The sequence below is a fragment of the Microcebus murinus genome, chromosome 26, assembly GCF_040939455.1.
Source record: "Microcebus murinus isolate Inina chromosome 26, M.murinus_Inina_mat1.0, whole genome shotgun sequence".
In the NCBI taxonomy this organism is placed as follows: Eukaryota; Metazoa; Chordata; class Mammalia; order Primates; family Cheirogaleidae; genus Microcebus; species Microcebus murinus.
In genome coordinates, this window is record NC_134129.1 from 21,358,580 (window position 1) to 21,384,192 (window position 25,613).

At 51.7% G+C, this 25,613-nt stretch overlaps 1 protein-coding gene across 5 annotated transcripts in view; it reads right to left on the reverse strand.

The window, feature by feature from the left end:
* The window catches only part of LIMCH1 (LIM and calponin homology domains 1), a 258,305-nt gene that overhangs the window by 29,201 nt on the left and 203,491 nt on the right, over positions 1-25,613 (reverse strand). For all 5 annotated transcript variants that reach the window (XM_075997823.1, XM_075997827.1, XM_075997825.1 and 2 more), the window contains 6 exons: positions 21,553-21,679; positions 19,565-19,722; positions 17,562-17,970; positions 15,424-15,645; positions 3,819-3,909; positions 1,673-1,842 (listed from right to left, as the gene is read on the reverse strand). In XM_075997823.1, the coding sequence (XP_075853938.1) occupies positions 1,673-1,842; positions 3,819-3,909; positions 15,424-15,645; positions 17,562-17,970; positions 19,565-19,722; positions 21,553-21,679 (1,177 nt within the window). The remainder of the gene's footprint in view (positions 1-1,672; positions 1,843-3,818; positions 3,910-15,423; positions 15,646-17,561; positions 17,971-19,564; positions 19,723-21,552; positions 21,680-25,613) is intronic.

The following is a 25,613-nucleotide window of genomic DNA, read 5'->3' on the forward strand; positions in this document are numbered from 1 at the left end:
GCTGACGCCATGGCACTCACTCTAGCCTGGGCGACAGAGTGAGACTCTGTCTCAAAATAAATAAATAAATACATAAAATAAATGCAAGTGAAAAGAAAAGTGGATTTGGAAGAGTGTGAAGCAACAGCCACAAGTGTGACGTAGATAAGACAAGACCTGCAAAGGCGGGAAAGTTCTGCCTGCCGCCGACACTTATCCGACCGCTTGGTTCCCCTCTCAGGACCTGCAGACTGCTCTCTAATCTGTGTGCAGGTGGGGACCAGCTAGGGTCTGAGCACGCAGACGGCACCAGGACTGGGACCCGCCCACACTTGTCTGACCGCTTGGTTCCCCTCTCTGGACCTCAGACGGCTCTCTAATCTGTGTGTGCAGATGGGGACCAGCTAGGGTCTGAGCACGCAGACGGCACCAGGACTGGGACCCGCCCACACTTGTCTGACCGCTTGGTTCCCCTCTCTGGACCTCAGACGGCTCTCTAATCTGTGTGTGCAGATGGGGACTAGCTAGGGTCTGAGCACGCAAAGGGCACCAGGACAGGGACCCGCCCACACTTGTCCGACCGCTTGGTTCCCCTCTCTGGACCTCAGACTGCTCTCTAATCTGTGTGCAGGTGGGGACCAGCTAGGGTCTGAGCACGCAAACTGCATCAGGACAGGGACCCGCCCACACTTGTCCGACCGCTTGGTTCCCCTCTCCGGACCTCAGACGGCTCTCTAATCTGTGTGTGCAGGTGGGGACCAGCTAGGGTCTGAGCACGCAGACGGCACCAGGACAGGGACCCGCCCACACTTGTCTGACCGCTTGGTTCCCCTCTCCGGACCTCAGACGGCTCTCTAATCTGTGTGTGCAGACGGGACCAGCTAGGGTCTGAGCACGCAAAGGGCACCAGGACAGGGACCCGCCCACACTTGTCCGACCGCTTGGTTCCCCTCTCCGGACCTCAGACTGCTCTCTAATCTGTGTGCAGGTGGGGACCAGCTAGGGTCTGAGCACGCAAACTGCATCAGGACAGGGACCCGCCCACACTTGTCTGACCGCTTGGTTCCCCTCTCCGGACCTCAGACGGCTCTCTAATGTGTGTGTGCAGACGGGACCAGCTAGGGTCTGAGCACGCAGACGGCACCAGGACAGGGACCCGCCCACACTTGTCCGACCGCTTGGTTCCCCTCTCCGGACCTCAGACGGCTCTCTAATCTGTGTGCGCAGACGGGACCAGCTAGGGTCTGAGCACGCAGACGGCACCAGGACAGGGACCTGCCCACACTTGTCTAACCGCTTGGTTCCCCTCTCCGGACCTCAGACGGCTCTCTAATCTGTGTGCGCAGACGGGACCAGCTAGGGTCTGAGCACGCAGACGGCACCAGGACTGGGACCCGCCCACACTTGTCCGACCGCTTGGTTCCCCTCTCTGGACCTCAGACGGCTCTCTAATCTGTGTGCGCAGACGGGACCAGCTAGGGTCTGAGCACGCAGACGGCACCAGGACAAGGACCCGCCGACACCCCGCGGCCGTGCCGTGCCGTGTGCGCTGCTGAACACGAAGTATCTGCCAAACATGAGAAGAGAGAAGGCGAATCTCCGTGATCAGGAACGGCCGCAGCCCAGCACCGCGAGGCCACCACGGCCTCGGACCCACCGCGCCGCCCCGCCACGCACCCCCCACGCACGCCACCTTTTGCGACAGCACCAGCTCCACCTTCCCGCTCATCCCGTTCTCCGGCTTCTTCTGGGATGTTCCCTCCTGCCCATCGTCCTTCGGCTGGGGGCCGGGGCCGGAGGAGAAACCCACGAAGGCCACGGTCGGGCTGCACCGGGTCACCGTTGTCGTGAAGTGCTGCGGCTCTGGGGTGGCACGGCGTGCGGGAACGTGAGAGGAGGAAAGGGAAACTGTCAAGGGCCGTTCTTTGGCACCGCCGCGGAGTGCAGTCCGCACCCTGTTCCGGCGACCGCGGTCGGGTCTCAGCCTGACGACGGCGGATCAGAGCCTGAGACGCTGGACTGCTCTAAGCTCTTTCATGATGTTGTAGAATAACAAGCAACACGGGGCACCCCAAGAAACCCCACTACGAAAAGCGTTACGCTCTTAATAAAGGTCAGAGCTTGCAGCCGAGAAACATCAGGTGAAACAAAATGCCGACATGTGAAAACTTGATTACGAGAGTCGGGCTGGGTAAGAGAACAGCGACAGATGATTTCCATCCCAGTGACTCTCTTGGGCAGCCTGACTCTCTTCCTTTTGCATTTCAATCCTTCTTTTGAACATCACAATTTCTTAAGTGAAATGTGTTAAGGATTGAGGGATATATGCACATGTGTGTGCACATACCCTTTCCCCGAAAATAAGACCTACCCGTAAAATCAGCCCCGGCAGAATGTCTAAGCATGTTCGCAGTAGAAGCCCTACCCCGAAAATAAGCCCTAGTGATGGGCGTGGCTATGAAAATCAGCCCTAGTGATGGGCGGGGCTATGAAAATCAGCCCTAGTGATGGGCGTGGCTATGAAAATCAGCCCTAGTGATGGGCGTGGTTATGAAAATCAGCCCTAGTGATGGGCGTGGCTATGAAAATCGGCCCTAGTGATGGGCGTGGCTATGAAAATCAGCCCTAGTGGTGGGCGTGGCTATGAAAATCAGCCCTAGTGACGGGCGTGGCTGCGCAGCGCATCTGCACAACCCATGCGTGTCGTCTCGAAGCAGGAAAGAACACGAGCAGCCCTTCTCATCTGCCCCATGGTGACAGCTACTATCCCAGAGGTGAGCGAAAAGGTGCGGGCAGCCCCACCAACAAGGTCGGCTCCCCCTGTCGGGTCCCAGCCATCCTGTGCGTGCTGCAAGCTGACGCTTTGAGGGGAAAATAACACGTCCCCTGAAAATAAGCCCTGGGTGTCTTCTTGAGGAAAAATAAATATAAGACCCTGTCTTATTTTTGGGGAAACATGGTATGTATGTATATGTATATATACATATATACACACACACACATATATACACACACATATATATATACACACACATATATATACACACATACACACATATAATGCAATGAAAACAAAGTGTTCTCTGATATACAAAGGAGAATTAGGTACACTTGAGAGGGAGTAGAAAAGTCACCACCTGAGCGGGCATATCAAAATGTGGAGGCACAATCTAGTTTGAAAAAAACATATGCTATTGTTTTTAAATGATATTTAATTCATTTTAAAATGACATCTAAAAATAATTTGGTATTGGAAGAGGACGAGAGGTTTTTAATGTTTGTCAAAAGAAGAAATATGCTAAAAATATTGATGAGACAGCAAAAAAAAAAATTGAGGAGCGATAGTTTAGGCAACAGTGGGCCCCACTCTCCAAACAATGGATGTGGTATATTCACACTCACTGTCCAGATTCAGGGTAGGACTTTATTCTTTCAAACTATTCATGGGCTTTGTCATTTCAGCATTTGCTTTTATGATATAGTTTTGACCTACGTTTCATCTGTTGCTGTTACCGAGTGGAAAATCGACCCTCCGTTTTTGGCATTATTTACGTGGGAAGAGACAATATCCTTTATGATCATATCGATTCACTTTCAAGAAACAAAACGGAACTGGGGCCACTCTGAAAAAAGCACCTGCTCTTATTTGCAAATCAACATTATCCAGGAGGCCGGAATTTCCCCGGCAGCCTGTAGGTGGCAGCACAACCACACCTCTTGCAGAGTCTCATCGCCCACCTTTTCCTGGCTCAGTCGGAAAAAATCCCCGACTGTTTCCATCCATCATATCTTGAGATTTATCATGATTTACCTTAAAACTAGTCTGGTATGAAACAAACCTGATGAGGCAAGTTCTGTGTTCCCTCTTCTGGGATTTCCACCATCCTTCTCGTCCTCTCCACTGTTGGCTCCACTTTCCTCAGTGGTTGCCTGAAAAAGAGAATATTTTTCCCCCTTTGAATAAATTATTTATTTGAAGGTTCTAAAAAGGTTTTTTGTTTGTTTGTTTGTTTTTAATAGTAATTTTTAGGCCAACAAGGAGGGCTGCCCACAGGAATTCACTTTTCTATTTCCCAGGCAGCCTTATGGAGGGAGTCTGGATCCGGAACATTCCGAGAAGAGGAGGGAGGAAACAAGTACGTTCATGGTTCCCCCACCCCCCAGGACTGCCTCCCAGGTACCGTGTTTCCCCAAAAGTAAGACCTACCCATAACATAAGCCCCAGCAGGGTTTCTAAGCATGTGCGCCACAGAAGCCCTACCCCGAAAATCAGCCCTAGTGGTGGGCGTGGCTATGGAAATCAGCCCTAGTGATGGGCGTGGCTATGAAAATCAGCCCTAGTGATGGGCGTGGCTATGAAAATCAGCCCTAGTGATGGGCGTGGCTATGAAAATCAGCCCTAGTGACGGGCGTGGCTGCGCAGCACATCTGCACAACCCGTGCGTGTGGTCGCGGAGCGGGAAAGAACACGAGCAGCCCTTCTCATCTGCCCCGTGAGAGCTCTAGTGCTCCACAGGAGAGATCGGGGCCAGTGGTTCTAAAGGAAACAGAGTCCCAAGAAATTCAGGATGGAATCCGGGGTTTGGAGAGTGAGGATGATGTTCCAGAAGAAGACGACTTCACTCTATTTGAATCAATGGAGATGGTTGTACCGTCCTTAAAAAAAATAACACATCCCCTGAAAATAAGCCCTGGGGTGTCTTCTTGAGGAAAAATAAATATAAGACCCTGTCTTATTTTCGGGGAAACACGGTACATCATCTCACTTCTTCCTTTCTTTCACCACCAAAATCACAACATTGTAGGTATCATCCACTGGTTCCTGGATGCTTTTCAAACTATGCTTAGTATCATATCACCAGTGAGTTGGGCTTTGGTTTTGGTTTTTTAGCTTTTCTTAAGGTTACAATTGAGCTCTCAGTGGCCTGTCTCGGGCAGAGCTGCCTGAGGCTCTCAGCACTGTGGGTTTTCTTCCTCAAGTTCTCTTCCTCCCTGGGTTCCCAAGGGCCAGCACTGGAGTTCTAATTCATCCTCTGCCTTTCCCTCTTCCCCCCACCCTCTCTCAACCTGCTCTCCTCTCACTGGTTCTTAATCCTCTCCGTTTCATCAAAGCGTGGGTCATTCCTAAAGACTGAGAGCTGGGCCAGCTTTCCTGTGTGTGTGCCGAGTCACTCTCAGAGGCACCGCGTGTCCCCACTGTACTCTCTCTGTGCCCGGTGCTTTTCCATCTCCAGCTGCAAGAGACTCACTCTCCGTTGTGAGTCATTCGGCTCAGCTGACCGCCCGGGCCACGGCGCATGGCCGGCACTCAACCCCCTAGTCCAGGGGTCCTCAAACTTTGTAAACAGGGGGCCAGGTCACCGTCCCTCAGACCCCTGGAGAGTGCACACTGCAGGCCCGGGACAAGTCGGCTGCTAAGCAGGACAGGCAGCAGCGGCAGAAATACCCAGCGGGCCGGACACATGTGCCAGGCGGCCCTCGTGTGGCCCTTAGTGTGAGGACGCCTGCGCTAGTCCCGACTTTCAACACGGCCTTTTCTGGTGTGGGCACGGGTTTTCCGCATCACACAGCTGAAGCTTTGAAGCCGTGTTTGACTCAGCCCTCGGGACTGTACACCGTTTGCCAAGTCCTGCCAGACTGCTAACACAGTAGTTTTCGTGCCCATCCCTGCCTTTCTGTTTCCACAGCGAGGACTCAGGGTCAGCCTCTATTCGTTTGTTCTTCCTCCGGCGGGTCTCTGCCCGGGAACTCCCTGCGTCCCCTCTTGGCACATTCCCGTCAGGTCCGCCTCTCCCGTGAGCTCCTCGTGTACTGCTCTGACGCCTGTGACCCTCTGTCTCGGCAGCGCCTCGGTCCTGCCAGTTTTATGCCTGGTGGAATCTATAACAGCAATAAAGGCTGGAACGTTCTAAACATCCAACAATCGGGAAACAGTTGAATGAATCGCTGTACAGTCATAAAGGGAATGTAATCGTCAAAAAATAAGATGGTGAATGACAATGATGAGTGAAAATACTTATTATCTAATGTTAAGAAATATGAACTGTATATAAAGTGATGTGTACATATGCAAGACTATAGACATGCCTATACGTACACATAAATGTGCCTACTAATATATATATATTAAAATGTATATTAAAAACAGTAAGGAAATGCAAAATATTAATTGTGATTATTTTTAATTGTGCTTAAATTTTGGATGATTCTCCTTTCTCTTTGCATATACTTTATATATTCCAAAATATTCTACACTGATGATGTACTGCTTCCGTAATCAGAAAAAAAATTCAGTATCATTTTCCATTGTCTTTCAGAGAGCCACTGGACTTTAGAATGAAGTCCAAAAGTCTCCTGCTATCATAGTAGCTGCTTGATAAGAATAAACGAAAGGTTTAATTAAATACCAGCTAGGATGTGCCTTGAAAACTAAAGAGAACAAGTTAATAACTACTGTGGTTTTTAGAAGTTTCTTATGAAGGGCTAAAAGTTGAATTTTTAAAGTGGGTATGAAGTATTTCACACATTTTAAAAGGTTTTAAGATAAAGGGTAAAGTTGGTTTCAGAAAAGGCATTATGAAATGCTTCATAAAATATCCCCACGGGGTGTCAAGAAGCTATGGATTTACTGGTCTCTCCTAAGTGCATATATTTTACCCATAAATCATAATTTGCCTCTCAAAATGAAATGCCTTTAAAGTTTGTGCATCGGTGAAAATCATCGCTGAATTCTTTAAAAACAAACAAAAATTGTAAGCAACAAACCTTTCAAGCTTCTAAGATTTTACAACAGCATCTAGTTGCACAAATGTGATTTTTCTTTTGGAGGAAAGGAGTTCTGAGCTCCTCATAATTAGATGGGCATTTTCTAATGATAGACAACCATGCGTCAATTCTGGAAGAACTGTTAATAAGTTAAAATGCACTTTTGAAACCTTAGGCAGGAAATATGCATCACTAATATTATTTAATGGATTTTGTCGTTTTTAATATAACGACAAGCCTGAATTTGAATCCCTTTAAGAGTCTTAATGAGTGAAAACAGGCAAATACACCGAAGTAACCCAGAACCTGGCAGTCTCACGTCTACTGCTGAAATGATTCAAACGGCCTCTCTCACACTCCCTTTGCTCCATTCGCCTCCCATTCATTCATTCTTCCTGCAAAAGGCTAGAACTCCTTGGAATCTCTCAGGACGGGAGGCAACGTGGCCGGCTGCTCGAGACCACATGCCTCCAGCCAACAACCCACCCCAGGGCCGCCTCCCGGGTCTAGGTTCTGGGGGTGTCCGGGCCCAGACATCTAATCCTTGTTAGGTAAACAGACACCAAGCGCATCATCTATGGAATTTATATCCTGGAGCTTAGTTTAAAGGTACACCTAGTCATCAAAATCAGGCTGTTAGCAAAATATCCAGAATTAAGAGGAAAAAAGCAAGCAAATAACAGGAACCCATTTAAAAATATACAGGCTGAGAAAAAGAGAAGGACACACGTTTTTAAAACCCTTAACAGTGTTCATTTCTGAACGGCAGGGTAATAGGTAGTTAATATTTTCTTTACAATTTTCTGTGTTCTGCAATGAACATAGATTATCTTTAACCAAGGGAAGTCCTCAAAGCCAAGTTAGTTAACTTAAGTCTGGATGCCTAGTTACCCTGGGGCTGGTTACTTCTGCCCACACCTCACTCCTTCAGGGGAAACGAATTCAAAGTTGGCGGTTTAAACCGGTCCTGCTAGACTCAGAGAGGTTTGTTTCAAGCAAACCCGCCTTGCTGGAAAACGCATTTTCTTACTCACACTTCTCTTCCGGTTACAACTTAACAGACAAGAGTCCCTCCCTCCTCCAACTGGAAACACTTTCTCAAGAATGAAAACAAGTAAATAAAAACAGATCCCTGGACGCGAATGAACGAGAGCACAGAAAGGTTGCAGGGACCGGGGCCAGAAGTCCTCGTCCCAGGACTGAGAATGTTGTCCCGCCCGGCTGCCTGCCAGACTCAGACTCAGCCCTGAGGCCACGGGGGGAGGCAGGGTTCCCCTGGCTTGAGAGAGATGTGGTCTAGCCACAAAGCCTACCTGGCATTTGGCCGCTTGTGTTAACTACCGTGTTTCCCCGAAAATAAGACAGGGTCTTATATTTATTTTTCCTCAAGAAGACACCCCAGGGCTTATTTTCAGAGGATGTGCTATTTTTTTAAAGTGCAGTACAACAATCTCCATTTATTCAAACAGAGTGAAGTCGTCTTCTTCTGGAACATCATCCTCACTCTCCAGACCCCGAATCCCATCCTGAATGTCTTGCGACTCTATTTCCTTTAGAACCACCGGCCCCGATCTCTCCTGTGGAGCACTAGAGCTCTCACGGGCAGATGAGAAGGGCTGCTCGTGTTCTTTCCCGCTCCGCGACGACACGCATGGGTTGTGCAGATGCGCTGCGCAGCCACGCCCGTCACTGGGGCTTATTTTCGGCGTATGGCCTCTATTGCACAAATGCTTAGCCCTGCTAGGGCTTATTTTATGGGTAGGGCTTATTTTCGGGAGAACACGGTAGAATCTTGCTGTTGGACTGGCCCAGAGAGTGGGGCTGTATTGGAGGATGAATTAGAGATGTGAGGGCAACACGGTCCTGAGTCCCAGGGCTCGGGTGCTGCCCCTGTTTCCAGCATAGAGGGGTGGAGGAGCTGGGACTGATCGTGTAACCGCTGTGGGTGGGAAGAGGCGATGCCCAGGGTCCTTTCCTGAGCAGCTATGCTGGCCCTGGGCGTGATTTCCCGGCTCCGGTGCTGATGAACTTATCTGGACACGGGCCTGGAAAGTCACTGTATTTACGTCCTGGCACAGTGACCCAAGTGCCAATACGCTGTGCCCGTGCTTCTCCCTTCACTTTTCCACCTCCAAACACCCAAAGCCCCCGGAAGGAGGGGATCCTCATGGAGGACAAGGCTCGCTCTGTGCCTTAAGCTGTTTTGTTTTTTTTTTGCTCTAAACTTTTCAAACCAGCAAGATGAGGCTCTGATCCAGGTAACTGGATAATTAAGCCAAGTTTAATTTTTTTATTTTTCCGCGTGTATGCTTTCTTGAAATCTATAAAACACATCTCTGTTTAAATATCTTCAATGATTTTTTTTTTTTTTTGAGACAGAGTCTCACCCTGTTGCCCAGGCTAGAGTGAGTGCCGTGGCGTCAGCCTAGCTCACAGCAACCTCCAACTCCTGGGCTCAAGCGATCCTCCTGCCTCAGCCTCCCGAGTAGCTGGGACTACAGGCATGCGCCACCATGCCCGGCTAATTTTTTGTATATATATATTTTTTTAGTTGGTCAATTAATTTCTATTTTTAGTAGAGACGGGGTCTCGGTCTTGCTCAGGCTGGTTTCAAACTCCTGACCTTGAGCAATCCTCCCGCCTCGGCCTCCCAGAGGGCTAGGATTACAGGCGTGAGCCACCGCGCCCGGCATCTTAAATGATTTTTAAGGGGCATGGCATCTAACTATCTTACAATTACTCCTAGATGGATAAAACTCGCTTCTAAAGAAATGTCTGCTGACATTTGACATCTAAAAGGAATCTGCAGTTGTTCTCCGCTGTAAGGCAAACAGCGCCTACTCAAATGCCTTCCAGCCTGTTCTCACTGCAAAATAAAATGTCTCAAGAAAGATCTGATTGTTTTCCTGGATCAGAAAACAGAAGTGAAAACAACTGAATTTTCAGGAGGAAGGCCTATGGCTTTTTCAAACTGGGGAAAACAGACACACCTCTGTTAGCTGGGGCTGAGAAAGGGAGGTGAAGCAGTCTGGATGGCCCCTGGGCCATGAGGCGGAACGGCCTCAAGTCTGGTGGCCACGGCGTTGGAGATGAGCTGCTGAGAGCGCGCTGGCCAACAGTCGGGAGTCCAGGTGGCAGGGGCCAGAACTGGGGAGGAACGAACAACAGGAGAAGCAAAAAGAGCTTCTGGAAGGATCTGGAATGGCAACGGTCTTCTGGAAGAAGCTGTTCGTGTCTGTGTGTTATTGAGCGAACGACAACTGGAGCAGCTCAAACGCGGAGCTGGGAGACTACAAGGAATTCATCCCATTGGTATGAAATTCTCATCTGTTAAGACAGTAATTTTGACGGTCTTACTTTAATCAAAAAACTTTACACCTATCACCTTTTGGGGCTTCTGAAAAACGTATTATAACTTCCTTTCTCCCATTTGTCGAATGACAATATTAAAAACAACTTCAGGGCACCTGTGGGCTATGAGTCACCTGGACACCATGCTACCTGCTCTACAGACACGGATTCTTACAACAACCATCTGATGCACATACTACATTACCACTTTACTTAAATAGAAACCGAGGCTCAGGCAGTTTACCTTGTTCAGGTGGAGTTTGACCTTTGGCCTAGTGCATGGAGTACTTTAGGTATTTTAGGAAAGGGTCATTTGGTGTCATCGAGGAAAGAAGACATTCAAATACAAATTTAGCTCACAGTGGATCAGGAAAACACAACAGCTTTGAGGGAGACATAAAAAAATCTTTCTGTAGGCCACTGAACACAGGATACATTAGTCCTCAGAGTAGAAGACCTTCCAAATTCTTTTCCAATTCTGTATTCCAGGAGTCTGCGTTTGTGCTGTGATATGATTTTCTTATAGAAGCCAATACCTTTAAATGCCAAAAATAAAGTGGCAGGTTTCCCCTGGGCCCTCAGCAGAGTTGCTGAAATGAACAAAAACCCTGAAATAGTTCAGGGATATCTGGGGGCGGGAGGGAAATCTGGTCCCTCTGCCAGGAATGTATGGCACCTGGCCACCCCATCACCTCTCGTCCCTCTGGGGGTCCTCTCTGGGCCCTCATGGCTTTGATCTTGCTATTCCCAGGATGTGGGGTACCGTGTTTCTCCGAAAATAAGACAAGGTCTTATATTTATTTTTCCTCAACAAGACACCCTAGGGCTTATTTTCAGGGTATGTGTTATTTTTTTTAAGTACAGTACAACAATCTCCATTTACTCAACTGCATCATCAATTTATTCATCTACATTCATCAACCATCTACATTTATATTGTTAAGTCGTCTTCTTCTGGAACATCATCCTCACTCTCCAAACCCCGAATCCCATCCTGAATGTCTTGCGACTCTATTTCCTTTAGAACCAGTGGCCCCGATCTCTCCTGTGGAGCACTAGAGCTCTCACGGGGCGGATGAGAAGGGCTGCTCGTGTTCTTTCCCACTCCGCGACGACACGCATGGGTTGTGCAGATGCACTGCGCAGCCACGCCCACCACTAGGGCTGATTTTCGGGGTAGGGCTTCTATGGCGCACATGCTTAGAAATCCTGCTAGGGCTTATTTTGCGGGTAGGTCTTATTTTCGGGGAAACACGGTAGCCTGCTTCCCTCCATTCCAATGCCTGCCCCACGCTTAGGGTCTAGTTTCAAAATCCACACCCCAGACGAAAGCCGGCCTACTGTGATCTTACTTGTTCTTTGCAATCTTATATTTCTCTCTCATCTTCCTCCCCTGCAATTCTCGACTTACAACGGGGTAAGGTCCCGATTAACCCATTGTAAGCTGAAAATACCATTAAGTCAAAGATGCGCTTAATACACCTGACCTACCAAAACCACACAGTCCGGCGCAGCCTCCCTCACACGTGCTCAGGGCACTCACATTGTAGCCCGAGGTGGGGCAGGTCATCCGGCAACCCAGCGCACTGCAGGGCGCCGGCCGGCCACCTGCCCTCGCGATTGCAGGCTGACTGCGCGCTGTGGCTCGTGCTGCCCCAGGATCGGGAAGAGTATCGAACCGAACTCGGCCAGCCCGGGAAAATGCTGAAATTCAAAACTGACCTTGGGTTTTTACCGGAGCGTGTGGCTTTTGTGCAATCGTGAAGCTGAAAGATTTAAGTTGCAAAGCGCCTTCATTTAATTATTTATTGTTTTGTGTACTTTTCTAGCAGCTTTGTGAAAATGTTTCCCCAGCGAGTGTATACGTTTCTTCTTCTATTTCAAAAAACCGGTGACCGTTAGCCGGGTGTCACGGCTCATGCCTGTAGTCCCAGCTACTCGAGAGGCTGAGGCAGGAGGATCGCTTGAGCCTGGGTTTGAGGCTGTCGTGAGGTATGATGACACCACGGCACTCTACCTGGGGCAACAGAGTGAGACCCTGTCTCACAAAACAAAGTGTGGAGGGGAAGGGCATATCTCTAACCCTTGCTAAGTAAAGGCAAAGTTATAAAATCTAACCAAAATGTTACAAAAAAACAAAAATTCATCCTGTGTCGGGCAGGTGGGGGGGAAGGATGGGCACATACATACATTATAAGTGCAACGTGCATCGTCAGGGGGACGGACACGCTTGAAGCTCTGACTCGAGGGGAGCAAGAGCAATGCATACAACCTTAACATTTGTACCCCCATATTATGCTGAAATAAAAAAAAAGAAAAACCCCCTCCACCTCAAAAGGGGAACAGAGTAGGTTTTTAATTCACACCCACCGGTGAACAGGTGCCACCTCTGCAAGGCGTTTGCGATCACAGTCTCATTACCATAGCGGCGATTCAACTGAGGCTGATTTGAAATTTGCTGGCATCAGTAGGTATAGCCAATGTATTAAAAAACAAAAAACAAAATCCCCCAAAAAACAAACTCCTAACTTAATTTAGGATCTATTTCTAAAGTAAGAAAGTGATAGAGCCCATCAATACATGAGTGGATTAATAAAATGTATATGTATACCATGGAGTACTATTCAGCTATAGGGAACAACGGTGATCTAGCACCTCTTGTGTTTTCCTGGATAGAGCTGGAACCCATTCTACTAAGTGAAGTATCTCAAGAATGGAAAAACAAGCACCACATGTGCTCACCAGCAAACTGGTATTAACTGATCAACACCTAAGTGGACATATGGGAGTAACATTTATCGGGTGTCGGGAGGGTGGGAGGGGGGAGGAGGGGATGGGTGTATACAACCACAACGAGTGAGATGTGCAACGATTGGGGGATGGACACGCTTGAGGCTCTGACTCGAGGGGGGGGCAAGGGCATTATTCGAAACCTTAAAATTTGTACCCCCATATTATGCTGAAATAAAAAGGAAAGTGATGGTCCCAAGCATTTCGAATGAGAAAGGTGAGGTAGAAGGAAGCGAGAGAGATGACAGGATGCCGTACACAGGTCCCGTGCAGGCCCGGAGCCTGGCTCTCTGGCCAATCCCCCTCCGCACCGGGCCTGGCGGCCACCCCTCTCGGCTGTCCGGCCCCATGCCCTCGATCGAGGCTCCTGCCCCCTGCCCTGCTCGGCCCTTTGCAGGCTCCCAGCTCGCCCGGAGGCAGCTGGGACACTTCGGAGGTGGGCGAGGCTACTCCTCTGTAGAGAGCGTATCTGCCGGGAATGCAGCTTTTGGAAGAAAGACGCCATTTGACAAGAGGAACACTAGTCCTTTGACAGCCCCGCAGAAGCGGGCAGACGCGTTAGAAACAGAAAGTCAGGTCCAAGCTGGTATCAAAATCCCCGGGAGGTTCTGAAATGCCTCACTGTGTTAAAAGCTGGCCATGGTATTTTTGCCACGACCAATTCATTCCGGTTTTTTGTTTGTTTGTTTTTGTTGAGACAGAGTCTCACTCTGTTGCCCGGGCTAGAGTGCTGCAGCATCAGCCTCACTCACAGCAACCTCCAACTCCTGGGCTCAGGCAATCCTCCTGCCTCAGCCTCCCGAGTAGCTGGAACTAGAGGCATGCGCCGCCATGCCTGGCTCATTTTTTCTATATATTTTTAGTTGTCCAATTAATTTTTTTCTATCTTTAGTAGAGACGGGGTCTCTCTCTTGCTCAGGCTGGTTTCGAACTCCTGACCTTGAGCAATCCTCCTGCCTCACCCTCATTCTGCTGTCTAAATAGGAGTATGCCAGCGATAACAGTCAAGAGAAATGCTTTTCTTGGGAAACATGGAGAAGGAGGTAAAAGAAGGGACAGGTTCACTGGAGAAGCGATCCTTTCAAGAGGACCCCGGACGACACACGCTGAATGTAAGACACTGGCGTCGTAAGTTGCAGGTGAGTGTGGAAAGTGTTTCGGGGATGGGCCGAAGTTCTGCGTGGTTTTTAGGTGCAGCTGACAGCTTTGCTGTCATCCTGATGGACACATACAGGCGGTTACCTGCCCCCAAATAACACAGCAGCCCCTGCCGTGGTCCACGTAAGAGCCTTAAGCATCACGCCACAGACAGGGCACAGGACGGCCACTGCCTGCGCAGGACCACTGGCGTCGATTAAACTCGATGTGACGCTGAACCAGGCAGTTTCACCCAGGAAAGACCACACGGAAGGAAAGAATGCCAGACTCTCCCTTCAGTTTGGGCCGCACCGGGAGCTGCCCAGGATCAGGCTGGCTTCCAGGAAGAAAGTCCATGAGGCCACCTATGGTTTGGCGTTCTCCTTCTGATACTGTTTCCCCGAAAATAAGACAGGGTCTTATATTTATTTTTCCTCAAGAAGACACCCTAGGGCTTATTTTCAGGGGATGTGTTATTTTTTTAAGGATGGTACAACCATCTCCATGGATTCAAACAGAGTTAAGTCGTCTTCTTCTGGAACATCATCCTCACTCTCCAAACCCCGAATCCCATCCTGAATGTCTTGCGACTCTGTTTCCTTTAGAACCACCAGCCCCGATCTCTCCTGTGGAGCACTAGAGCTCTCATGGGGCAGATGAAAAGGGCTGCTCGTGTTCTTTCCCGCTCCGCGACGACACGCATGGGTTGTGCAGACGTGCTGCGCAGCCACGCCCGTCACTAGGGCTGATTTTCATAGCCACGCCCACCACTAGGGCTGATTTTCATAGCCAAGACCATCACCAGGGCTGATTTTCATAGCCACGCCCACCACCAGGGCTGATTTTCATACCCACGCCCATCAGTAGGGCTGATTTTCGGGGTAGGGCTTCTATGGTGCACATGCTCAGAAATCCTGCTAGGGCTTGTTTTATGGGTAGGTCTTATTTTTGGGGAAACACAGTAGAAAGAAATGATCATTATCATAATCTACTTATTTCTTTTTTTTTTTTTTTAGACAGAGTCTCGCTTTGTTGTCCAGGCTAGAGTGAGTGCCATGGCGTCAGCCTAGCTCACAGCAACCTCAAACTCCTGGGCTCCAGTGATCCTCCTGCCTCAGCCTCCCGAGTAGCTGGGACTACAGGCATGCGCCACCATGCCCGGCTAATTTTTTATATATATATCAGTTGGCCAATTAATTTCTTTCTATTTATAGTAGAGACGGGGTCTCGCTCTTGCTCAGAGCTGGTTTTGAACTCCTGACCTTGAGCAATCCGCCCGCCTCGGCCTCCCAAGAGCTAGGATTACAGGCGTGAGCCACCGCGCCCAGCCGATTTCTTAAAGAACAGATCCTTCCACCCTGGAATTATCCCAATGGCGGAAACAAAAAGTTTGGTTCTTACCGTCAGTTCCTGGGGAACAGCATTTGGCTTCTTTATGCTGATCTCGATGCTGTTGTTGCCCTGTTTCAGCTCCACGGGGGACCCGAGCACGGTGGCCACACCTTCAAACATCTGGGATCTGGTTAAGGAGGGGGCAGGTGCCACGGCGGGGGGGCTCCCTCTCTCCCTCCCCTCCTCCTCTCTGTGAGCGGTCTCTCCATTCATGCTGACCTTCCCATCTACCTACAAAACACAGAAGGGACAACAAACACGCTATACCCCAACCAAAGATGGTAACGAAACAACACATTCAGCACAATTACCTTAAACGAGTATCATTTATTAATGGTAATCGTAGTCCAACAATAAAGTAAGGGCTCTCTAATGTTTTGGTTGGTTCTCCACGTTAGGGCCTCTACAAATGCCTTCTTCTTTTTTGTTTTTGAGACAGAGTCTCACTCTGTTGTTTGGGCTAGAGTGCCGTGGTGTCAGCCTCGCTCATAGCAACCTCAGACTCCTGGGCTCAAGTGATCCTCCTGCCTCAGCCCCCCGAGTAGCTGGGACTACAGGCACACGCCACCATGCCCGGCTAATTTTTTCTACATATATTTTTAGTTGGCCAATTAATTTCTTTCTATTCTTAGTAGAGACGGGGTCTCGCTCTTGCTCAGGCTGGTTTCGAACTCCTGACCTTGAGCGATCCTCCTGCCTCGGCCTCCTAGAGTGCTAGGATGACAGGCGTGAGCCACCGCGTCTGGCCACAGCACAGATTTTTAAGATACATTCAAATTGATTTAAACAAAAGCCATATAACCTGAAATTCAATGAGGAAGACACATCGCATCACTTTGCTCAGTTTCGTGACAGACGCTTTTTTACAGTCAAACTTCTCGTGACAGTGATGGACTCTGCCTGTCTTCTACGACTAACTCACGTGGTGTGCAGCGACAAGGAGAACTGATTTTTCTTTACCGTTAAGAGAACTTCAGACAAGGGTGAGTGTGCTTTCTCACGAGATGTGGGAAGCACTGAAACGTGAGCAAGCGAAAAGATGTCTGGCTGCCGTGAGTGTGTTGGCTCGGGAACATTACTTTACACATTCATCGGTAAAACAACCCAGTTTATTTCCACTTAAACAAAACACAAACAAGCCTGTCCCATCTGAGGGCCAGCTACATTCCACGTTCTTACGTGTTGCTCGTGTTTTTTCTGTCGCAGCATCTTTTCGGCTACGATGTCAATTTCTTCCTGAAAGACTGGTAGCTCCACATACTCCTCTTTGAACCCAGGGCAAATAAAATTCTGTTTTGAGGAGTTTTTCGTGTCTCCAGATAGCTGGGAATACCAGGGCATTACTAAATTAGGGTCTGTCAGCACGACTCCAGAGAGACCAGGCCATCAGATCGGACTGGGAAACGGACCTCGCTCCTGGAGGTGACGCGACCGGCAGCCTCACTCACTGCAGCCCGCCAGCACCAACGGCAGCAATCGAGGGGACATCCATCCCTTGAGCATCCACAAACCAAATCTCCCGGAGGCTCGTAAACGTCACAAGCATAAACGTGAACACGTTTTGCTTCTGTTTGGTAAAAAGAACTGAGTTTCCTCGTGTCGGGATGCTTCTTTCCCGTCGACTGCCCGGAGTGCACTTTTGGCTCTGATTCCGCTCACGAGTTTTCTAGTGTTTCGCGAGCCACCTGTTAAGGACCGCTCACGAGTTTCCTCAAATCTGCCCAGCCCTTCCCCTGGGGGTGCAAGGACAGCACCTCGTAAAGACCCACCCAGAAGGCTGTCAGGTGACATGAGGCAGTGTGAACCTGCGTGCATTCCGGCGAGTGGAAAGAAAAAACTTCCCCCGAGAGCCTGCAGAGTTTGTGCCGCCCGTGGGAAAAGGAGCGAATCTAGGCACTTACGTAAATTTTGTTGCGTCCCTCCTCATAGAGGAAAACGTTTTACGCGGCACCGTACGTTAAAAAGGTACTAGGAACTTTAAATGTTTAATTAGCTGTTTAATTGTTTTTGTAAATAGAAATGCTATAGTTATTGAAAAGGTAGTGAGGATGATTTAAGTAACGTGCAGTTTGCCCAGAAACGTGCGGTCCCTGGCTCTCGTCTCAGAGACTCCTGTGCGGCCCGAGAGGTGTGGGGACCTGTCCTACCTTAAAGGTCTTCAGAACCTCTTGGGAGTTCCTGGGCTGGGCGTAAGGCTTGGGCGTCAGCACAGGCACGGCCCTGGGGGCGGCGGTTTTGCCTGGAGACCCGCCGCCCGCGGGCACGCCGGCTTCCGGAAGGCTGGCGCGGGCGATGGTGGTCTCCACGCTGGCAGTGAACTTGGGCGGAGGCAGCGACTGCTGCCGCAGGTACTTCATGGGGTTGGGGTCGCTCGGGAAGGAAGGCGAGTTTGGCTCTGTGGAATGGCTTCTTTCCAGAATTTTTGGCATCTCCAGGCGCTCGAGAACAGCCTCGCTGATGGTGAACCTCTCGATGTACTGCTGCAGGACGCCCTCCGCCTCCTCCCGGGACCGCGCATTCTTGTACGCCTCGTGCAGCTCTCTCTCTCTCCGCTCCCTGCAGGGCGGGGCGGGGCGGGGCGGGGCGGGGGGAGGGAGACGGCCATAGAGTCAGCAGCCACGAAAACGTGGTAGGACAAACTGCTCTTCCACCACGAAAACGTGGTGGGACAAACTGCTCTTCCACCACGAAAACGTGGTGGGACAAACTGCTCTTCTACCACGAAAACCCGGTGGGACAAACTGCTCTTCTACCATGAAAACGTGGTGGGACAAACTGCTCTTCTACCACGAAAACTTGGTGGGACAAACTGCTCTTCTACCACGAAAACGTGGTGGGACAAACTGCTCTTCTACCACGAAAACTTAGTGGGACAAACTACTCTTCCACCACAAAAACGTGGTGGGACAAACTGCTCTTCCACCACAAAAACGTGGTGGGACAAACTGCTCTTCCACCACGAAAACGTGGTGGGACAAACTGCTCTTCCACAACGAAAACTTGGTGGGACAAACTGCTCTTCCACCACGAAAACTTGGTGGGACAAGCTGCTCTTCCACCACGAAAACTTGGTGGGACAAGCTCATCTTCCACCACGAAAACTTGGTGGGACAAGCTGCTCTTCCACCACGAAAACCTGGTGGGACAAACTGCTCTTCTACCACGAAAACTTGGTGGGACAAACTGCTCTTCCACCACGAAAACATAGTGGGACAAACTGCTCTTCCACCACGAAAACTTGGTGGGACAAACTGCTCTTCTACCACGAAAACCTGGTGGGACAAACTGCTCTTCTACCACGAAAACATAGTGGGACAAACTGCTCTTCCACCACGAAAACCTGGTGGGACAAACTGCTCTTCTACCACGAAAACCTGGTGGGACAAACTGCTCTTCTACCACGAAAACCTGGTGGGACAAACTGCTCTTCTACCACGAAAACCTGGTGGGACAAACTGCTCTTCTACCACGAAAACCTGGTGGGACAAACTGCTCTTCCACCACGAAAACGTGGTGGGACAAACTGCTCTTCCACCAGGAAAACGTGGTGGGACAAACTGCTCTTCCACCACGAAAACCTGGTGGGACAAACTGCTCTTCCACCACGAAAACCTGGTGGGACAAACTGCTCTTCCACCACGAAAACCTGGTGGGACAATCTGCTCTTCCACCATGAAAACTTGGTGGGACAAACTGCTCTTCCACCACGAAAACTTGGTAGAACCAAGGCAGAAGGGCTGGAGAGCTAGCACAGGCAGGCGTAAATACTGGTGTTAGAGCCTTTGCGACAACCAACGTGGTTTAGAAACAGCGCATCCGGCTAATGATATTATGCATCAAAAAACAATGACATCTCACACTAGATGGACCTTTCTGTGCAGAAAACAGAAAAGAGTAAAATTAAAAAATTTTATAGAAAAATAAAATATAGAATAATAATGATAATAATAATAAAAGGCCAGGCACGGTGGCTCACGCCTGTCAGCCTAGCACTCTTGGGAGGCCGAGGCGGGCGGATTGTTTGAACTCAGGAGTTCGAGACCAGCCTGAGCAAGAGTGAGAGCCCCGTCTCTACTAAAAATAGACATTAGCTGGACGAGAAGAAGAATAGAAAATAATACGAAAAGAAACAATGACGGAAAGGACTCACTTTTCCTGGACAATCTCTCTGTAGGTTTTGATGCTTTTCCTCCGTTCCCGTGCCCCGTCCTCTCCGGCCAGCAGCTGCTCCATCTTTTTCCTTTCCTCCTCTTTCTTGATGAGGTCCTGAGAGGCGCTTCTTCGGCGGCTCTTCCAGCGAGCCAGGTCCTGGGGAGAGAGAGAGGGGCGTCCCTCAGGCCCCACGCAGCTCCGCGCCTGCCCTTCCGAGTTGGGGAGCCTGGATACGGCCCGGGCGAGCCTACAGAAGGCAACGCGAGTCCGCTCGGGACAGAACCGCCTCCACGGCAGGGCGCGTCCGGCCTCCCTCCGGCCTCACGTCCCCCAGCCTCCCTCTGGGCTCATGCCCCCCAGCCTCCCTCCAAGGCAGGGCACGTCCGGCCTCCCTCTGGCCTCACAACCTGGCCTCCCTCTGGCCTCACGTCCCCCCGGCCTCCCTCCGGCCTCACGCTCCCCTGGCCTCAGGCCCCGGCCTCCCTCCAGCCTCACACCCCCCGGCCTCCCTCCGGGCTCATGCCCCCCAGCCTCCCTCAGGACCCATGCCCCCCGGCCTCACACCCCAGGCCTCCCTCAGGACTCACGCCCCTGGCCTCCCTCCAGCCTCACACCCCCCAGCCTCCCTCCGGGCTCATGCCCCCCAGCCTCCCTCGGGACCCCATGCTCCCCGGCCTCACGCCCCCCGGCCTCCCTCAGGACTCACGCCCCTGGCCTCCCTCCGGCCTCACGCCCTCCGGCCTCACGCCCCCGCAGCCTCCCTCCAGACTCACGCCCCTGGCCTCCCTCCGGCCTCACACCCCCCGGCCTCCCTCAGGACTCACGCCCCGGCCTCCCTCAGGACTCACGCCCCTGGCCTCCCTCCGGCCTCATGCCCCCCGGCCTCCCTCTGGCCTCACACCCCCGGCCTCCCTCAGGACTCACGCCCCTGGCCTCCCTCTGGCCTCACACCCCCGGCCTCCCTCAGGACTCACGCCCCTGGCCTCCCTCTGGCCTCACACCCCCGGCCTCCCTCAGTACTCACGCCCCCGGCCTCCCTCAGGACTCACGCCCTCGGCCTCCCTCCGGCCTCACACCCCTGGCCTCCCTCCGGCCTCACGCCCCCGGCCTCCCTCTGGCCTCACACCCCCGGCCTCCCTCAGTACTCACGCCCCCGGCCTCCCTCAGGACTCACGCCCTCGGCCTCCCTCCGGCCTCACACCCCCGGCCTCCCTCCGGCCTCACGCCCCCGGCCTCCCTCAGGACTCACGCCCCCCGGCCTCCCTCTGGCCTCACGCCCCCCGGCCTCCCTCTGGCCTCACGCCCCCCGGCCTCCCTCAGGACTCACGCCCCCCGGCCTCCCTCAGGACTCACGCCCCCCGGCCTCCCTCAGGACTCACGCCCCGGCCTCCCTCAGGACTCACGCCCCTGGCCTCCCTCAGGACTCACGCCCCTGGCCTCCCTCAGGACTCACGCCCCCCGGCCTCCCTCAGGACTCACGCCCCCCGGCCTCCCTCAGGACTCACGCCCCGGCCTCCCTCAGGACTCACGCCCCCGGCCTCCCTCTGGCCTCACACCCCCCGGCCTCCCTCCGGCCTCACACCCCCTGGCCTCCCTCCGGCCTCACACCCCCCAGCCTCACGCCCCTGGCCTCCCTCCGGCCTCACGCCCCTGGCCTCCCTCCGGCCTCACACCCCCTGGCCTCCCTCAGGACTCACGCCCCTGGCCTCCCTCAGGACTCACTCCCCGGCCTCCCTCAGGACTCACGCCCCCCGGCCTCCCTCAGGACTCACGCCCCGGCCTCCCTCAGGACTCACGCCCCTGGCCTCCCTCTGGACTCACGCCCCTGGCCTCCCTCAGGACTCACGCCCCCCAGCCTCCCTCAGGACTCACGCCCCGGCCTCCCTCCGGCCTCACACCCCCCGCCTCCCTCAGGACTCACGCCCCCGGCCTCCCTCTGGCCTCACACCCCCCGGCCTCCCTCCGGCCTCGCTGCCCGGGACTCACGTCCTGCCAGCGGTCGTCCTCCTCGCGCAGCTGGCTGTTGATGAGCTGCAGCTGCTCCTGGCGCGCCCGGCTGTGCGGCTGCACCGCGGCCTCGTCCTCGGCGCGCATGTCGGCCAGGCTCGGGCTCCTGCGGGCGGGGAGCGGGCGGGAGCCTCGGTCAGCGTCTGTGGGCTCCGCACCCGGGGGCGACAGCGGCCGCGCGTGCGCAGTGGGTCCCATCGGCCACCAGGGGCGCTGCGGGCCGGAAATGCTTCCCCCTTCCGGGCGCTAGAGCAGCCACGCGTGCGCAGTGGGTCCCAATCCGGCCACGAGGGGGCGCTGCTGGGCCAGAAATGCTGCACCCTGCAGGGTGCTAAAGCAGCGGCGCGTGCGCAGTCGGTTCTGAGCCTGCCGTGAGGGACGCAGCTGGGCTGACAACCCTCCCCACTTCCTGGCGCTAGAGCAGCCGCGCATGCCCAGTTGGTCGGTCATGACCCTGCCACAAGGGGACGCTGCTGGGCTGGGAACCCTTCCCACTTCCGGGCACTAGAGCAGCCACGCACGCGCAGTCGGGCCCGACCCTGCAGCGAGGGGGCGCTGCGGGGCCGGGAACACCGCCCCCTTGCGGGCGCCAGAGCAGCTACGCATGCGCAGTGGGTCCTGCCCCTGCAGAATGGTGGCACTGCAGGGCCGGAAATGTTTCCCACTTCCGGGCGCTAGAGCAGCTGCGCGTGCGCAGTTGGGCCCGACCCCCCAGTGGGGACACACCAACCCCCACCTATTCCTGCCGCCCCAGAGGCCAACGGTGGCATCTTTGTCTTCAGCGATGCCCCCAAATAAGGCTTCCATCACTTGCATGCAGGCGCCAGAACATGCATGCAGAGGAGCCAGGAGAGGGCGTGGGAAGGCCCGGCTTCCCTCACTTGCAAATGTGTGATAGATACGCGAACAAACAGATAAAGCGGGACGCGTGCACAGTGCCACAGGGGGACCATCTGGGGACGGAGGGCAGCGCTTCCCGAGCGAGGGAAACCTGACTGCCGCAGAGGCTGCTCCGTGCAGAGAGCTGCTGACCCGCCTCCTGCCTGGGCGCAGGTCGTTTTTCCAACCTCGAGGAAATTATCCCTTGGCTTTGAGCTGGGCGCCCACTTTCTGTATTTTATTTTCCAGGGTTTGCATGCATCCAGCAACTACCGTGTCTCCCCGGAAATAAGACCTACCTGCAAAACAAGCTCTTGCAGGATTTGTAAGCATGTGCGCTTACATGGAAGCCCTACCCCGAAAATCAGCCCTAGTGACGGGCGTGGCTGTGCAGCACATCTGCACGACCCATGCGTGTCGTCGCGGAGCGGGAAAGAACACGAGCAGCCCTTCTCATCCGCCCCGTGAGAGCTCTAGTGCTCCACAGGAGAGATCGGGGCCAGTGGTTCTAAAGGCAACAGAGTCGCAAGACATTCAGGGTGGTACTCGGGGTTTGGAGAGTGATGATGATGTTCCAGAAGAAGACGACTTCACTCTATTTGAATCAATGTAGATGGTTGTACCGTACTAAAAAAAAAATAAATAACACATCCCCGGAGAATAAGCCCTAGGGTGTCTTCTTGAGGAAAAATAAATGTTAAGACCCTGTCTTATTTTCAGGGAAACACGGTACTAATTGGAGATGTGTATGTGCTACGTGGCAATTTATTTTCATTGCTTTTGAAGATGCCTGTCATTGGCAGCTCAGTCAATGGCATCGTGGCAGTTTATAATCTTTGCTAAGATCTTAGAAGGCATAAACGTCTCTGGAGCTGGGACCCTCTTATAATTGCATTAAGTAGTTGGTAGATTGTGGGAGAGAAAGGAGGCCCCTTCTCATTGACTCTGCCATCTTTAATTTCCAAAGGGCAGAATTTTGGTGTAAGCCACAAATTTTGGGTGGCCCTAGATCCGGATCTTCTCCTGGGAGCCCAGGAAGAAAATGGCGGCCTTCTACGGGATTTGGGATTTGCTTATCTCACTCAGTGGGCATAAAGAAAACAGGACAGGCCTTCAGAATTATTAATGCTTCCTCTGTCTTCCTGTGATGCTCTTCCTGCCTCAGCCCACCTGTGCCCAAAAGCTGGTTTAGTTAAATAAAAAGCGAAACTCTTGTTTGCCCTTTCATGTACCAGGAAGTACAGGTTGAGCATCTAATTTAAAAATCTAAAATCCAAAAGGCTCCAAAATCACTCTTGAGCACCAACGTGACCCCACAGTGGAGAATTCCACAGGTGATCTCATGTTATGGGGATTGCAGCCGAAATGTTGTTTTATGCACAAAATTATTAAAAACATCTTATAAAATTACCTGCAGGCTATGTATGTGTATGAGGTATATGTGAAACATAAATGAATTTCATGTTTAGACTTGGGTCTCATTCCCAAAATATCTCATGTATATGCAAACATTCCCCAATCCAAAAACAGTTCAAAATCTGAATCACTTCTCCTCCCAAGCATTTCACTTATATGATACTCAACTGGTGCTATATTTTCCCAGAGTTCCAAGGTTTTATTTTATTATATTTTTTTAAATTAAGAAATATCAGCAGACTGGCCAAAAAAAAAATAACAAAAATGTAAGTAATATCTTTATGCCATGTAGGTCGGGAAAAAAAAAAAAAACTGAGAAAGTTTAGAATCAACAACACTAGATAGGAAATGGGCTGGGTCACCGTTAGAAGATGTTCCCCGGTCAGAGGTTGGACTCGAACTCCCAGATGAAGAAGTGTCTGTCTGGGGGTGGGGGAGGGGGATCCTGGGGAAACCAGGCTTCCAGTCAATTACCGTGTCTCCTCAAAAATAAGAATGAAACAAGCCCCAGCAGGATGTCTAAGCATGTGTGCCATAGAAGCCCCACCCCGAAAATCAGCCCTAGTGATGGGCGTGGCTGCGCAGCGCATCTGCACAACCCATGCGTGTCGTCGAGGAGCGGGAAAGAACACGAGCAGCCCTCCTCATCCGCCCCGTGAGAGCTCTAGTGCTCCACAGGAGAGATCAGGGCCAGTGGTTCTAAAGGAAACAGAGTCGCAAGACATTCAGGATGGGATTCGGGGTTTGAAGAGTGAGGATGATATTCCAGAAGAAGACGACTTCACTCTATTTGAATCAATGGAGATGGTTGTACCGTACTCAAAAAAAATAACACATCCCCTGAGAATAAGCCCTGGGGTGTCTTCTTGGGGAAAAATAAATATAAGACCCTGTCTTATTTTCGGGGAGACATGGTAATGTGACCTGGACTAACCCTGTACTTCTCAGTGCTTGACTCCAGTGTCTCTGGGCTGCTGGGAGAAGGGCCCCTGGCTGCAGAATCCAGGGGTGGCTCTTGGGCGTGGTTTGGCATCTTTGAGGGCCAGGCTCAAGTTACCTTTGGGGAGCCTAAAAATAGTTTCTGGGCCAAGTCTGAGGTAAGGGAACTCAGAATTAAATGGCCTGTGGCTCTCCCAAGGTACAGACTTCCTTGGTGGGGAAAGTGTCCGGAGAGAAAGAACATGCAAGCGAGGAAAAGGGCAAGAAGAAGGTGGAATTAAATCTACGGAAACATTCTCGGCTGGCCAGGAGGTAGAATTTCTCCGTCTGCCCCTGACCTATATTCCCCTTAAAGAGTACAGCTTTTTTTTTTTGATTGGGTTCTATTTTAAGAGTGTGTCAGATTATTAATAAATATAATCTGTAGCAATCATTGCCCTTAAAGATTTTGGAAAAGGGAGATTATTAAGGGAGGAAACTAAAAATAGTATAAATGTCTACTTAGAAAATAAATTCCCGATAGCAACTTTTCATTTTGTCCCTCGCACAGTTTCACGTAAACTGTGCTTGTCTACTCCAAGCAGGAAATTCGGCACTTCGGATATTCTCAGATAAGAGCTCTGGAAAAGAAGCTCCTATTACTCTTCTTGGTCAATTGGGCTGCTCTGTGTAAATTTAGAGAGGAAAGTTCCCATTCTGGCCCCTTTAAAAAAAAAAATCATTACATTTTCCTGTGGGTGAGGTTTTGTGTCCAGGGACAGGCAAAACTCAAAAGCCCTTTCATGTAGCTTCCTTTCTATCACCTG